Source organism: Accipiter gentilis, chromosome 6, assembly GCF_929443795.1.
Source record: "Accipiter gentilis chromosome 6, bAccGen1.1, whole genome shotgun sequence".
Taxonomy (NCBI): Eukaryota; Metazoa; Chordata; class Aves; order Accipitriformes; family Accipitridae; genus Astur; species Astur gentilis.
Window position 1 is genome coordinate 26,116,795 of NC_064885.1, and position 16,629 is coordinate 26,133,423.

The 16,629-nt window shown below is 39.0% G+C and overlaps 1 protein-coding gene across 5 annotated transcripts in view; it reads right to left on the bottom strand.

Moving 5' to 3' along the window:
• The window catches only part of SPHKAP (SPHK1 interactor, AKAP domain containing), a 74,415-nt gene that overhangs the window by 32,505 nt on the left and 25,281 nt on the right, over window positions 1-16,629 (bottom strand). For all 5 annotated transcript variants that reach the window (XR_007506438.1, XM_049803890.1, XM_049803889.1 and 2 more), the window contains exon 3: window positions 15,665-15,775. Coding sequence is in view for 4 of the 5 variants with exons in the window: in XM_049803890.1 (XP_049659847.1) it covers window positions 15,665-15,775 (111 nt within the window). In the remaining variant the exon portion in view is untranslated. The remainder of the gene's footprint in view (window positions 1-15,664; window positions 15,776-16,629) is intronic.

Consider the following 16,629-nt stretch of genomic DNA (forward strand, 5'->3'; position numbering starts at 1 on the left):
TAATAGTTTAGACCATGTTTCTCATTTTCACACTGTCTTTCACGCAGTGGGCAGGTCTGCGATGTATTGCTGTCTCCTGGGCTTAGACGCCTTCTTTCTGGATTACAGTGGGGGAAGAAGAAATGGGGAGGTGGTACTTTGCAGGGCAGCAGACAAAATCAGCAGCTTCATGGTTGTCATACCTCCTGAAACATGTCTCCTGATAAATCTCTACTCAAAGTCTTCTGTGGAAAGGGCTTCAGGACTGGATCCAGTGGATCAGAAACTATTGTCTCTAGATTAAAAGCAGGCCCCTTTGCTCCACTGGTTAGTGAGATCCTTCTGCAGTAAAAGCACACCATTCTGTAAGTTCTCTCTGCTTTTGAGAAAGTGAGGTGGGAACTAAGGAAGGACACATGCAGGTCTGACGATGGGTTTTGACTGAGCTCAGCTGTATGATAAATATGTATCAATATACACATTAAGAATAAAAATCAGGTTTGTAAAATCTAACTGATCAGGATAATGCCCTAAACTCTTCTTTCCCCCCACCAAACCCATCCTGGTCTCAGTGCCTCTTCTTGCTTCCTGGGTCCTAAGATTTTTAAACCAATTTTTAAACCAATACCACCATGTTTTTTCCCCTCTGAAAAGGAATGTTTCATCCTTCCCTTAACAGCATTTGCATTCAGCACACAAAAGATCCAGCTACAGCTGACCAATATTACAAACAACAGGAGTTACAGCTTTATAATGGATATGGTTTGATGACAGCCTTCTTAGCTCCATGCACTTTATTGTCAATGTCTAACAGAGTCACCCTGTAGAAATGTCTAGATTAAGTTAAAGTACAAACAAAAAAATCCACTTATTCTGTGACTGAACCAGTTTGTTCTTTAGAGACCTCTTCCACACAAAACAAACTCTTAGCAACTAGCTAGTGGTTTCCACTGCAATTCAGAAGAAAACATACCCTGTTCTAAACACTGAGTTCACAACATAAGGCATAGCCTCTAAATTCAGCAACTCATAGACTCTAAATACAGCCTCAAATCTACTAACCTACATTAGTTCAGTTACACAAAGGCCAATAAAGATAAGACACTAACTACCAGCAAAACAGTAATATGAAAGAAGAAAAAACAAAAATGTCACTGCCAGGCTTGTCAGAGTCGAGGAGCAGCCCAGAACAGCAGCGATGCCCTCTGCTTTGTGTGCCCTCTTAACAGTATGCTTCAAACAAAAAGCTAATTGCCCAACTTCACCGGCTCAGTCTTTCACTGTGGGCTTTGCTCCTGCTGTGGCTCACCAATCTCTCTTTTCATCATTTTTGACTAAAGTTCTATAAGAAAGATAACATATGGTTGCCAGCGGCTTCAGTCATTTTAAACTAAACCTTTAGGGACTGACCTCTGTTTCTGCTGAAGGAGACTTGCATAGCATCTCTCTGCTCACGCATGCTTTACAAATTCCAGGGCAGCTCCGCTCCAGCTGTTAGACAGGTTATAAATAGGTAGAGCTCTGAAGCAGCAAGATTACTTGAAAAAGAAGAAATATTACACATTCTTGTGCTTAGGAAGTGGTCTGGAAAACAGCTGATTTTCTGATTGGCTACGTGAGCGTTGGGATTAGAAAAGCCTGCTTACCTATATATTAACATTTCTACGTTAACTTTTCAGCACCTTGAGGTGCAAGATCTGACTGCCACTTTCCCGTCAGTAGAGTGTTTCTGAAGGAGTGGCTTTGTCTCATTTCGCTGTTGTATAAGCAAGGTTTGAGTTCACGCTTAGCTGGTGCACTATACAATCTCCCAGTTCAATCTGTTTGTGAAACCTGTAGGAAGTTTTACCTCCGGGACCTCTGGCCTATTGTCAGATTAGACAGATACGACCCAGCAAGTTTGAAAGTGACTACAGATTGTCACATGGAGGCCTTGACCCACATGGAGTCGTAAGGTATGTCTTGACTGGAAATGAAGATCTAATCTCCAGCATGCAGAATGGTAGCTTTGTGTGGCAAGTCAAGCACATCAGACACCAGATCCTGCAAACTGCAGAGGAGTCACAAGAGGAACACTGGTGGGGCAGAAGCACCAGTTCCTCCTTCTCCCACTGTCAGCACTGGTGGAGACACAGTCTGTCTCCTTATCAAAGCTACCCACCCTCCAGCCTTCTTTGTTCTTCTCACCTGCCTCCCACAGACCATAAGGGCTTAAAATTTGGCTTGAAAAAAGCTGAAGCCCAATGCTCAACTTCTGCTGATGGAGCCTGTTGCTGTGGGAGGTTATTTGACATGGCTCTGTCAAGACACCAGACTCCTCTGTCTTTCTATTTAAGCCTCTCGGAGCCATCGGGGGACGCTCTGTTGCCAAATGTGTCCCTAAAAGGAGTGGGCCTGTAGGTCTGCCTGCTTTTGCATAAGTAGGGGTTTACTTTGATGCTGCCCTCTCTTTTTCTCTGCCTATTTTTAGAGAACTGCTTTGTGTTAGCATCCATTAAAAAAAAAAGTGTCTTCTATGATACCACCATCTCGGATCTCACAAATTTTTTGGAAATGAAATCATGAATCACCATGCTTACCATGCTTGCAGAATCTGTTGTTCAGTCACATTAAAAAGATTCTTCAAGTCAGTTAATTTGACATCTTAAATATATGCTCTCAAAACCCTAAATGCCACTGCATAATTAGAAAGAAAGCCTTAACTGAACTTTGAAATTTCCTTTTTCCACAATTCTCCTTTATTTGCTCTCTCCTCAACTTGAATTTGCTCTTTCATTGCTCTCAGTTGAGCCTGAAATTATTTCTGTTGGTAAACAGGCAACCAGAAACCATAATTATGCTTCTTTACTGAGGCTGTAATCCTAGGTATTCTCTTGGTTCTTAAAAAAATATTTAATCAAACTAATTTGAATCTAATTAAACTACTTTGTCAAACTATTTTTATGCACACAAATCCACAGCTGCTTTGGGACAATGTTTTGCCCAATACATGTAGGTTTTGACAGATTTAGGTCTTGCCCCAGCTGAAGTCTGATCTATTGATTTGTCTATTAAATACTGATCTATTTCCAGAATCCAGTATGAGAGAGTGAAGATAAATAATTTCCTCTCACACAGTTCTTTAAGCACATTTCAGGAGGGGGGGAAGGGGGGGGGGGGGGGAGAGGTGTGTATCTGGAAGGACTTATCTTACCCAAATACACTGTTTAAGAAGCAAGCTGGGAAATTCTTTAAACTGTTCATAATACGTAAAATGATTTTAACTGGGAAACCTCATTTTGATGGATTTGATACTGATTCTTCCCAAATGCTTAGAAAAATTACTTAGAAAAATATGATGCTACCCACATTTGCATACCACCAGTTAAAAAGAGCATGGAATATCTCAGTTAAACATCTGCTGGAATCTGCAGGAGGTGGCTACTGCATCAGAATTATCGAAACCATCCCTAATCCCACGCAGAGAGTAGGCAGAAGTACCTGTACTTCCGCACACTCACCCATTCTCGCAAGCTCTGTGTTCCCAGAGCCAGACCACACAGCTGCTGAAATCATGGTTGTTTTTCTACCAAGTTAAACAGCAGCAGACAGAAATAAAGATCTTTTCTATCCATGAGTCAGTTGGATTATTAGCTTTATCATTACCATTTTTAAGCTCTGCAGCTTAAAAAAATGAGTTGTTCATTCCACATATTTATTTGTATATGTGGTTGGAGAAGAAATATCTGAACAACACTTTTAATGGGTTTAGAACAAACCCCTTAAAGCAAGAATCTCCTAGCTTTCAATTTCTCATATCTGAAATGACGAAACTGGAAATTAAAAAGATTTTCTGGTCTGAACTTTCTTCTTCCCCTAGACAAGTTTCTACCAAGGCAACATCTGCTTTCTTCATGGCCTTCTTAAACCTGTAGGTCCAAAGCAGTGGTGCAAATGGGACTGTGAGGCTCCCTGACATGCTTTATGTGGCATCATCCCTACATTGGGCTCATATTACAGAAAGGGGCCTGGAAGCTCCTACAGTGATGATTAAAGTCACAGCTTTTGTAGCTCCCAGTTTCTTTGCAGACAAGCAGAGATGAGAAATTTCTGGCATCCAGTTGAGGATTGGATTGACCTTTTTGGAAAAGGAGCTAGAAACCTCAGCCTGAGCCAGTTTCCTGCACTATTATCAGGAGTGGTGTTTTAGGTAATTTCAGTAACACTATGTAGAGTGGTTCCTGATTGTTCTCCTACTTATGCTGATACTTTGAGAAGGTAAACATGTCTACAAAACAGAAACTCCTATCCCTGCTTTTGCTTACCCCTGGTAACTTTTTCTTAGTGTAGCTAGGAAAAAAAAAGCTGTATGCTAACACTATGATGGTAAAATGGATGTTGTATGGACAGCTGTAGAGGATCTTTCAGTTCAGAGGGCACATGAACTTACACTTTGTCTATACAAGGTCCTGAGTTCTGGAGAAGAAAACACCTATGGCAAAACATTCGACTGCAGTTAGGTGCAACTTACGGTGGAAGTTAGATTTCATGCTCTGAATGCTAAGAGCACAAAGCTACACAGAAGAATTTCCAAACTTAGTACTTTCTTCAAGTTCTCACAGTGTCACTGGGAATGGGTGTTTATCTGTGTAATAAGCAACTGCTCATTTTACTTAACAGAAGCTCTACTGCTGCAGCCAGCAGCAGACTGAACTGGAACAGAGGCAATTAGACAAGCTGCCTGGGGGGCAGACGGTCTCTGCATTCACTCAGGCCCACTCACAAATTTCTCAGCTATTTAAAGATATAACTATGCAGTCACACCCACCCTAATGAAGAGGAAATTAGCATCATCTGAAGTAGGAGTGTGTGCGTGTGGCTTTCTTGTGTGTACAGTTTCATTATGCCTAACGTGTGATCTTCATTCAGGTTCCTTCTGGTTTTATACTGTGCTTCTTTAAAATGCCTTCATGCAGAGCAGTGAGGCTTGTGACACCTACGTTTTAAAGCATGTAAGGGAAAAGACACTTTCCTATGGTTTCTGAGGGAGAGAGAGATCCCAACTGTTCACTAACTGCTAGCTGAAATTTGTTGAGTGTCAGGTAATATTCTATAGTGTTCTCCACCACCCCCACCCCCACCCCCCCCACCCCCGCTTTTTTTTTTTTGCCATTACTATTATTTAGCCTCCTAATAACTTTGGAGGCTATTAGCTCCTAATAGCCTCCGAGTAACTTCGGGAAGCAGGCAGGATTTTGGTTCCTGCCTTGCTATTGAATTGGTGTGCTGTCATGGGATGGAAGAATGTAATCGGGTAATTTCCAAGTATTTCCCTCCCCTGAGCATAGAGATAAATGCCTACTGAAGAAGGATGTGTTATAAGGATTGACATCACTTTTTTTGTGGAAATTCGAGATATTTCATAAGAAATAAGGAAACTGAAAATTACCAGTTGTTGCTTTTATGTTGCAATTATTTGGGTTTAGATTACAGTTTCCTTTGCCCCACTGACTAAATCTTAGTGACTTATTTTCCCTGCCATTGGCTCTCATAACTTCTTTTTGGAATCATTAACAGTTATAACTAATATACATAGCTCAACTTTTTGCTAGATAGGAGACTGGGAACGGTATAAGAGATGTAGCTCTCTCCTCCACACACGGTAGAATTTGATCCGTTATATTTAAATGGTTAAAGAGGATCTTGAATTGGAATATGTCTTACATGAGGTGTTTGAAATAGCCTGATAGTGACTCAGAATAAAAAAGCATCTTCTGGAAGACAGAGCTAATTATCCATTAACATTTGGATGCAATGTTTGTCTCGCATTAATTTCCATGCTTGCCAAAATGATTCTGGCAGAGGAACCAGCTGTGAGATGTGGAAATAAAAATATTAGTTTGGAAGTTCTAGATATGCCACGTAGCTGCTTGCAAAAGGATGTACACAAATGTGAGGCAGCAGTATTACACAGGTGGGAGAATTTACAAGTGATAACCCCAGAGTATGAAGCAGCTCAGGCACCCTTCTGCACTGTAGTCTAAATAACTCAAAAGGCTTCATGACAGGTATCCCTCAGCTATACAGTGGTAACCTTCCTGACCCACCAAAGTGCAATCAGGCTACTGCAAACCATCAAAAAATCCACCCTTGTCAAAGTAGGACCATGGCAGTCTACTGACACCTTCTCTGCCTAGAACTTCAACAGGATGCAGGACAGGTTGGGGAAACATCAACTTGAAGCCAAGTATGGGCCTTCCTTCTGTTGTACGGTCCTTCGCATGATTAGAGAGTAACAGTTTCCCTCTCTAGCTGTGAGTGGAGAAAGTATTTTTCCCCTTCTTGCTCTGTATTTTCATTAGGACAGCTACAAACCCCACATTACTACTTTCAGTTTCTATGTAAAAATCTCCCCCGTGAGCCGCACAACTGCTATCTAACATGCAGATGAGGTTTCCAACTGCTCTTCTTGCAAGCCCTGATGAAGCATTTCTAAAAGCAGACAACCTAGTATATACTATCTTCTGTGAGTCACTCAAGTTCATCTAAATAAGGTCCCGATGTGACTTTCCTGTGTCTCCCCAGCCCAGCCACAATTCTTTTTTAGGTGCATGTTGTATGTTGTCAGAAGGATGTCTTATACTGTTCTCCCTCCAGCATTTTTAGCAGTAACATACCTGAAATTTAGTCCCAATTACTCTTCAGAAGGTGCCTATCTCAAATGACTTGGTTGATTTATGTGTCTTGATATTTTAGAGACTATCCCTATTTTAGTGGCTGGACTGCATTAATGAATCACCCCAAGTCATCTCTTTATAATCTGTTTCTTCAAAACCAGCTGTGAACATATTCTTCCCATTAAGGCTTATTCCTTTGGGTTTGATGTAATTAATTGTCACTTATGACTTAAAGAAAATATGCCAATAAATATTTATTCCACATGCACCATCTGCTTTCTCCAGTGCCCTGTATACTTATGTTTAACAAATTTCTATAAGCCTCACACTGCAATTCATGTTAGAGGGAACCTGTGGTTATAACAGCAGCAAGCAGTTACAGATGTCCACTCTGGAGGTAGCACAAGAATCCCATTTCTTGATAAGGTAGACCATGGAGGCACTGAAGATATGCCAGTGTGAAATGCTGAAGGGGATACAGCTGCGACACCACACTTGATCCTCCTGGTGTTTATTTATAGCTTTGCCAGAGTAAGGCTAAGCATCCAGTTTGCTTAAATACAGACAGGAAAACACTGCTGTGTGAAAGTATCACAGAGGGACAGGAAAGAAGATGGCAGATCTAGACAGAAGATTAAAGTGTGTCCAAGTCTGAAGTTAGAAGAAAAGAGAAGAAAATCTGTTGTCAATTTTACCCACCCCAAAATTAAGGAGGCAGCTTTTGGCTGCTGTATAAAATACATGCATGGTGCTGAAAATATGGAAATACAACCCTTTAAGGGCATATTTAATTTCTGCCTTAACATTAGCTCATATGTGAAGATATATTTTTCAGAGCCAAGTATGAACAAGACCAACATGAGAAACATATTTTACAGATTATACAAGTAATTCTTTCAGTGGTTGTTTAAACTAGTGTTTCGGCCTGCACTGGGATCCATAAGGCAGAGAGTAATTGGTGAAGAGGAGGGTTTCTTATTTCTCTGTGCAAGTGAGAGAGGGGCTCTCTGGAAGGTACAATTCCTTACCACAGCAGCATGAACACCCACACAAGCCTGAGAAATGACTAAGACTCAATGCCACAATTTAGCCTGCAGCTGTTGATTCCTGCTCCTTGTCAGGATATAATTAAGGTATCGTCAGGCTGAATAGGAAGATGGGACTTAAAACTAAAAATACCTCTAGTAATTACGGCTTAGATCTGGAAAGCAATGGATGGATTTTGATTTCTGAAAGAGACAATGCTGTTCTTGAAGATGGCTGAGTAATTACTGAGTGAAAGGTAAAATAAACACTCTTGTAATCCCCTGTCTATATGACATACTGCTGGGAGTGTGCATGCAGCCTCATGAGGGAGGGCAAACATCTTAGTATGTAGGTCTATCTATTTTATGCAGACAAATAGAGCTTTGCTATGTTTACTAGGAAATGCAAATCTTCATTCAAACACAATAAAACAAAACAGTTGTTTTAGCTATGTATGGTCACTACTTAGGAACACACATATGGTTTTGATTTAAAAAAAAACAACAAACAAAAAAACCCCTCCTTTGGGATTCAAGATTGCACTTCCATACTTGGCTGTATATAGAGCCCTGGTGACTGCTACCAATCCTGGGAAGAAACATCCTCCTTTCTGAACTCCTGTAAGACTAGATCTCCACCCTTCAGTATGGGAAAGTAAGTGCTTTCAATGTTCCAGTGCTTAGATTTCAGCACCCTGACCCAGTGTCCACACTACTGTTAGCAAGTTACCTGGAAGTAATTCTGGTATCAAAGACTGCTGTAAAATATAACTCTGTATATTTGCACCTAAACATCCAAAGATATGTCGTGTCAAATCTTTAAAAAGACTTGGCTGAAGAAATGAATGAAAACCACTCATAATCTACTTTAATTCAACCAAAAGCTGCTTTCTTTTTTTTCCCTCAAAATACACCTTGCCAAAGATTTTCCCTTTCTGCATATGTTATCATTCCACTTGAATTAATTTGTGGGAGCTGTTTCCTTGATGTTTTTGTTCCATCACTTGAGTGAGCACTGGCATTTGTCTGACAATACAGTGAGATGATTCAAGGAAGAACTGGCCAGGAGAACTAATTTCTTATTCTCATAGGTTCTCTTCTGTCTGAACCGACTTACTACACATTTGTACAAATGCAGGGTAGTAAAAAAGATGAAGCAGGGGCTAGAGGAGGAGGTGAGACCACAGAAGCCCTGATTTGACCAGCTCAAATTAGTGCATAAAGGCATCCTTAACCTCCTCCTGAATCTGTTTAAAAGCTTGATGGCTAAACTGCAATGAAATTGGCAATGCTTAGATACCTGCTTAGGAGAGTGAAGTTATACAGTAGCAAGTTAAGCAGCTAGTACTTTAAATCTAGCTGCTATGATGGCAAAATTACATTCTTCATTATCTCAGTAAACAGAGAGATCATAGACAACGTGATCCATAATTACATCACCTGTTTGCGTTCTTAGCAATCTGTTTTATTTCTCACCAAGGCAACAGCCTTGCCGCCCTTCACTAATATAAGCATTGCTTCCTTTCCTTGAGATGCTAATGTCTGTCTTCTAGACTGGTTATGTTCTTCTGTACTCAACTAAGCAGCTAACAACGCCAATCTGCAATTCTTCCTTCTCCTGTACTGTGGATGGATTGAGGTTCTTCCATGTGGCATAAGCCCACCCAGTTGCTGGTTACTGTCTCCACCCTCCCCACTTCCCTAGTCATGTTGTCCTCTACTCTCCTTTGTGCTACCACCAGCACTCATCAGACCACTTGGAGAAAAAGTGGAGATGGCACGGGGTCAGACAAAAGCAGCCAACAATTAAATGAGAGGGTACTTTAACAAGACTGAATTTGACTGAAATTTGGGCTGCTGTCCTTCCCTTTTCCCTCTACTCTGGCCATGTGCTTCCACTGCTACCTTGGGCTGGATCTAACCAATATACAGCTGCGTATGTCTATGCATATAGCCTACATTACACGCATACTTGTATGGAGTATTTAAGTTATTACAGAGTAGGAGTACTTGCAAGTGGAAAAGTTGCTGGACTATTTCAAGACTGTTTCAAATCTTTAAACCCTTTATTGAAACCGTTCTCTCCTGCAAAGCCAGATCTTTCTTTCAGCTATAAGGAGACATAAAATTATTTTAAAATGAGCTTTAGAGCCCTTGACACATCCTGATTCTTTAAAAAGTGGTATCTTGTTATGCTAAAGTAAGAAATAAGCACTGTTTTTAATTGCTTTGTTCTAATTGAAAAGCAGAGATTTCCTACCTTCCATATCTATCACTGCTGTTCAAGGGTGTAAAGTTTGTGTTTCTACTTCTCCAGGATATTTGACAAAATGTTTGCAGTATTTCCGCCAAAGTCTGGAAATCCCATTATCTCTCATTGGGAGGCACACTGCTTGGGAAGGGAAGGGTGTATTTTCCTAGATCAGTGGTTCTCAAGGGCTTTGTTAGGCTGTGTGGAGCGGGAAGGCCTGCTTCCCAGGCCTTCTGTGTTGGGACAAGATGGTCATGTGAAGAGAGAGAGGGCATGATATCACATTTTGTGGGGAGATTATTGGAGTCTGGGTCCATTTTGAGAGAAAATCTTTTTTCAGTGCAAATATAATTTCTAATGGCTTTTATATCTGTTGCTGCTCTAGAGTATGAAAGTCCTGAGAATTTCTGGAAAAATCACTGCTATGATTTAAGCATCTTGAGGTAAATGAATGCCAAATTTGTTGCAGGACTATAATACTTTTTTTTTTTTTTAAATCTTACTTTTTTCTAAATAACTCTTCATTAAGAATTCCTAAAAGACAATTAAGATACATCTTTAGAAGCATGGCAATACCACCTTACTCATGCTGATGCTTACTGCACAGGCATTGAAAAGAAAAATGTCAAATCTTAGGAAGTGCTAAGAAGAATCATAAATGACTTTTCTGTGTGCAAGATTAAGACTTTGTACTTTAGGAGAGTCCAATGCTAGAAGAAACTATAAATCATCTAATTAAGGAAGAATTTCAATTTCTTAACTTGTACTAAAATAAGCCAACTACAAATGTTCAGCACTAGTAATTATATAACCCAGATCTTTGGAGGGAAAGTAGGGACAAAGTATCTATCAGTTTTTTCTTTTCAAATAAGGTTTGCTTAAAAGCATGTCCAAAGCATTTGATGTAGGTCCTGAGAAAGATGGCAATAATGGAGTGGACAAAGGTATATATATTTATGTGGAACTACATTTATTTTATGAAGTCTCTCCATGGGGTAATAAGAATGTCACATTACAGATACTTTAATTACATATATAAGTCACTAAGTGCAGCTTATGAATGATTCATGAATGTCTCATGAATCCATGTATTTTATTCTATTAGGTGAATTTTGATTAAGTTCTCATTCAGTGGAAACAAACAAAACAAGACTTCCATAATTAAACTATGTTTAAAATTTATACTATCTAATTATGATATTAGTATGAAACTACATATTCTAATCTGTAGCAGTAAACTGCTGCTAAACAGTATCATTGTTAGTTGAACTAAGTTTAGTTTAGTGTTTAGCAATTACTCAAATATTCTCTGAAGAGGAAACAACACTCGTAACATTGATGTAGAAGAAGAATTTCTTTGAGGGAGTTTAACCTTTTTAAGCAGACAGCATGGCAAAATCAGATAGAGTCATCTGAAATAAGGGGGGTAGCACACTTCAACCCACGGGACGTTTAAAGAGAGCTGGTAGAATGTTTTATTCCAATACAGAAATGAAAACAAACAGCACTACTACCTAGGATTTGCCTTTACTCTCTCCCACTGTGCCTTCACTTCAAGCACAGAAAAATCTTTTTCAGGTGCTCCTTCCTGACTAGCCTCTGTGCGAAGTCTCCCTAGAAAGCCCTAATAACATAAGCCAGTCAGTCCTGTCCCCCTGGACTCAATCCCAGTGTATCTAATCTGATTTCCTAAATGTAAACACAGAGAATTGGACAAAAATTTTATGTACAGAAAGTAGAAAAGGAAAGTTAGGACAAGACAATCTTTCAAACTCTGTTCATATCATACTCATTATACATATAACACTTCTTTTCATAGACAAATCACCACATACTGCTAAATTGGCGTAAAAATGGAGAACAGACACCACATCTCCCTATTATTTCTCCCTATGATTTCTATTGTTCATCCTTGCACATGACCAGAAACATTGGATTAAATATGGACAGACTAGCATTTCTTCTATTATTGTAAGGTGGCAGAATTTGAAATAACAATTTTCAGAGCTCTTGAGAAGATTTCCAACTTAAGCAAATATGAAATACGGTTCCTCTAACACAATTTATTATTTTCATATCATAATGGCTACATTCTCATTAACCAGTTTGGAAATGGATGGACTATTACATGTACCAAAATGCCGGTTCTGCTTAAAAAAAATTCTCTCTGAAAAAGTAGTCTTCTATAACTGAGTTAAATATTTAGTGTTTTAATAAATCAATGTTAGTATAGTTGTAGGACAGCCATGAGTCTATTTTTACTTGTACTAACTGTGCTAATCTGTAATGGAAAATAATGAATATAACATTTATGAAAGCTATGCTCATATGATCTTGTTGCATTTATAGTTACAGTAAGATTAGACCCCTTATAACTAAACATGAACTCTTCCAAATGAAAACTGAACACTATAGCTAAATGTATCATGAGCTATCTTTGGGAAAAGCAACCATTAATGATATACTACATTTGAGATTTCTTTTTTTCCTTCTGCAAACATAATGACAACTTTCAGAGGCAGTTTGATTAAAACATCTCTGGCACCATTGGCAACAGCAATTTATAAAATCTTCCATATGAAAGAGAAGATAGAACATATTTTCTGCTAAGGGCAGTCTGGTTTGCTTGCTAATTGAGAAGCTAGGGAAACTATTCCATGTTCATATCCTTCTTCCTCCCTCATTCCTGCAGCTTCTGCTTGTTTGAAAGGACTCACAATGAAATGCTTTGCAGGTTCCGAGTATGGTACTGAACTAATGCCTAATCCTTGCACAGTGGTTAAGTATTCCCTGTTCCCTGGCTTGCTCATGTACTGTGCACAGCAAAATGAACCACCCACATATCTAAAGTGGGGAGAGCAATTCGTGGGAAAAAAAAAAAAAAAAAAAAAAGTGTTTACACTCTGATTCACATATCAAGTTTGATGATTAATTTCAGTTTTCTAGTTTACTGCTTGTATTTACATTAGTTGTGCAACTTTTTAGGCACCCAAATTTAAATTCTGTACTGTACTATCACTCAGAATAAATTAACCAGGAATATGAACAAAACTTCAGTTCTGCTCGTAACAGTTTATGAGTACCAATTCAACAGTAACTCAAAAGCATAACTTTCAGGGACAGATCAAGAACTATGCTTCCAGGCTACCAAATACCTTTTCTCTTGATGTAAACAGCAATGCTCCAAAATAATATATAGCTTCTTAGCTTCTAAATCAATGCTCTCTATATATGATATTTTAATTTCACTCAATATATTATTGTACATTCTACTTCAACCTCATTAATATAAAATTCTTTCAATGTAATCTCTTTTCTTCTATCGTGATAACTGTAAATTGCAGAATCAACTAGGTATAAATTTAGCTTTGAAAACTGTGAAATTTTTTGTGTGTGTATAGTTGGCACTGTGTTCAGAAAGCCATACAGGGAAAGCTGGCTGTCCTGTATGTGCACTACACAAGGAGTAGGCAATGGGACAAGATGGCTTGGCAGACCTTGTTTTAAAGCATATCCTAATATTCCTCCCATCTAAGAAAGGGGTCAGTCCGGGTCTTGTAGTTTAGGATGGCATTAGGAACTGTGGGGCAGTTCTGTATCCTGAAAGCCTCATGGAGCACCTGTGCCCACTCTCTGCCTGCAAGCAGGAACTACACCATTACACTATAGTAACATAAGCTGTTTTCTTAGGAAGGACCTTTGTCTTTTTTGTCTTTTCTTTGACAAAGAGGGGATTAAAAGAAAATTAACAACTTGCATTACTTTACCAGGGAAAATTGTTGGCATTCAGCACATGTGAGATTTGGGTCTTTGACTTGCTGAAACCCTTTATCTCAGAATCTCCTTTTGGGATTGTAATGAAAAGTCATTTCAGTACTTCTGCCTCTTCTCTCATATCTGCAAAATGGTGGGAGTAATGCTTATTTTTTCTACAAGATGACTGACCAGGGCTAGATAAAAGCTGATCTGTGCTTTCAAGAGGAAAAGTGTGTATCAAGCAGCTATATTGGGTATTTTTAAATCAAATCTGAGCATAGTCTTACTTTAACAGGCTATCTTTTCTCAGTAGCCCCATCCTATCAGAGATAGATATAATTTCCTATAAGATTCAAAGAAATATGAAGAAAAAAGTCAAAGCTCAACACATCAAAAAGCAAGTCATAATTCATTTTTATATTATTATTTGGAGTAATCATTTCCTCTGAGAAAATAAGCCTTTTTTTAGGATATGAAGTACTAAATAGTAAAACCAAGTGACTGTGGTCAATGATTTCTGCATTAAAAGCAATCCTTTCGTGTATCAAACAAGGATACCATTGATTACCTGCCTGATGATGCCATTCTGGTTAAGAATGTACTCAGGAAACTGTTCCAAGTGACAGCATTTCAGCTGCAATTGAGCAATGTTTGTACTTCCTAATACTGTGACCCTTTTGCTTGGGAAATTCATGCAGAATGCTCAAAAAACAGGGAACTGCCGTCTGTCTAGTTTGGGGAGTCTAGGAAATTAGTACCACTAAACACTACTCCTTAATATCCCCTTCATTTTTTTTCACCCAGCATCATCTAAAATAGACACAGGAGTCTTTTTAGTTTCTCACCTTATACCTTGTATTGTTGCTTACTAGCACACTCTGATTAGCTTGTGTCTTTTGCTCACTCTATCTTGTGGAAACTGATAGTCCAGTGGACAGCATGACAGTGAATTGAGCCCTATAACCTTTGACCATATTCCTAACCTTTAACTGCTGCACTTACACTGTTGTATCACTGCTGCTGTTCTCAAGCATGCAGCATCACCCCCAGGCAAGACACAAAGCCTCCAGTCATCACCACCATGGGATGCCGATTCAGTTTCTTGACAGCAGGCATCTGGGTTCATCAGCTAGAGCTGAAATGTCCATGTCCTTGAGGGAATCCCAGCAGAGTCCATGAGAGTCCTCCGCTGGTCTTTAGGTTGTGTGCAGCACAAGCAGTGCTGGAAACCTTTCACCTGAGACAAAACTGCTCTTTCTAAAGCCTTTGTTGGCTCACTGAGGCCAAGGAGTAGCAATCAAACAGGATTCCAAGTAAGGATCTGCTCTCTTGAGTCCTTCATCAAATAAAAAACTGTTACAATCATAGCAATGTACCTCCATCCAGTTTCATGTAGCTAGTGTGTAAAGCAACAACATAACTCCTATTTCTTCATGTACCCTCTTAACCAAAAGCTGTTCTTAATTGCATTATAACCCACAATAGTGAGATTTAAATTTCATTTCAAATGTAAAATAATTCTGTTTGAGTTCTTTAGCAGCTTCTCCTCATCTGCTATAAAAAGAGTTTTCTCTTTAATTGTATCTCTATGCCTTCAGGAACATTGAGCAGCCTTTTAAACATCTGCTCTTTTAAACCTGCCACTTACCAAGTTGTGGTTTGGAATAATTTTCTGTTTGGCTTATTTTCCTCTGTTGTAAGTTGCAGATTATGAACATAAAAAAATATGGAGGGCCACAAAGTCTGAAAACCAAATGTGGGGGAACCTCTGCAGTAATCTTTATTAATGTGCTTTATGTAGAAATCTGTATTCATTTTTGCTTTGTATGTTTGCTTTCAACAGAAAGCTAGAAATTACAGAAACTAGATTGCTATAATTTCAGTGTCAGTTAGTCATTGACTTTTTTTAATTTAACATGTACTGTGGTTGGCCCCACATCCTACCCAAATAACTCTCAGTGGACTTTTCCCCAGAGGAAATTACAGTGAGTACTTACTGAGGCACAGTTGCTTTCTGACTTGTCTTCCAGAAAGCCAATTTGGCATGGTGTCCTCTGATTCTGCAGCCAGTAGTCTGTTGATTCTAGCAGACTGTTACTGCAGAGAATCTGTTAAAATAGTTAAAAATAGTTAAAATAATTAAAAAATTTACTCAGTCCTACTGTGCTTTGGGGGCCTGAACTCTATTGTTGTAACTCAAAGGTAATCTTGCCTACAAAACTTTGGGAGGCAAGACTGGGACCCCTGTTCCTTTTGGACCTGTCCATTAATGTGCCTTAGATCAAGTGATTTATATATCCTCTAAAGTATTAGCTTATATTCATTCAGAACTGAAAGTCCTTAGAGATACTTGAAGGAGATGCCTAAACCCAACATTTTTGTTGGAAAATACTGCTAGGAGTTTTGTTCTGTGTTAAAGTGATAAACATAGATGTTGGAAAAACGAATTATTTAATTATACCAGAGTGCACAAAGTTGCAGCCTTTATGATATACTGTATCTTTCTCCACAATAGATCAGTACTATTCACTCTGCCAGCACCTTCTTAGATAGGCTGCAAACTCTTTCTTAAACACATATTTCTGCTTTTTGAGAAGCTAAGTACTTAAGACCTGCTGTAATGAGTACTGAGCTCAGTCAGTACCCTAAGACCAAAATTTTGCGTTTAATCTCTGTGTTGACTAAGTCCTACAGCTTATGCCACAAGCTTTGCTCAAACAAAAGCAAAATGGGGCTGCAGATATCTGTAGTCCATAAAGAGGCAAAGCCAGTTTTGCAAGTCTGATGCTTATATTGAACTGAATTCCTTACTTGCTGTCTCTGTCCTAATAGTCTTCCATGAAAAAAGGACCCTTAGTATTTTTAAAACAACTAGGTAACAACAGGAAAAGAATAGCTGCAACAATTATGCTACTTATAGAACATTTTATATGGCTTATTGTCTTCCTCGGGCAGCAATATT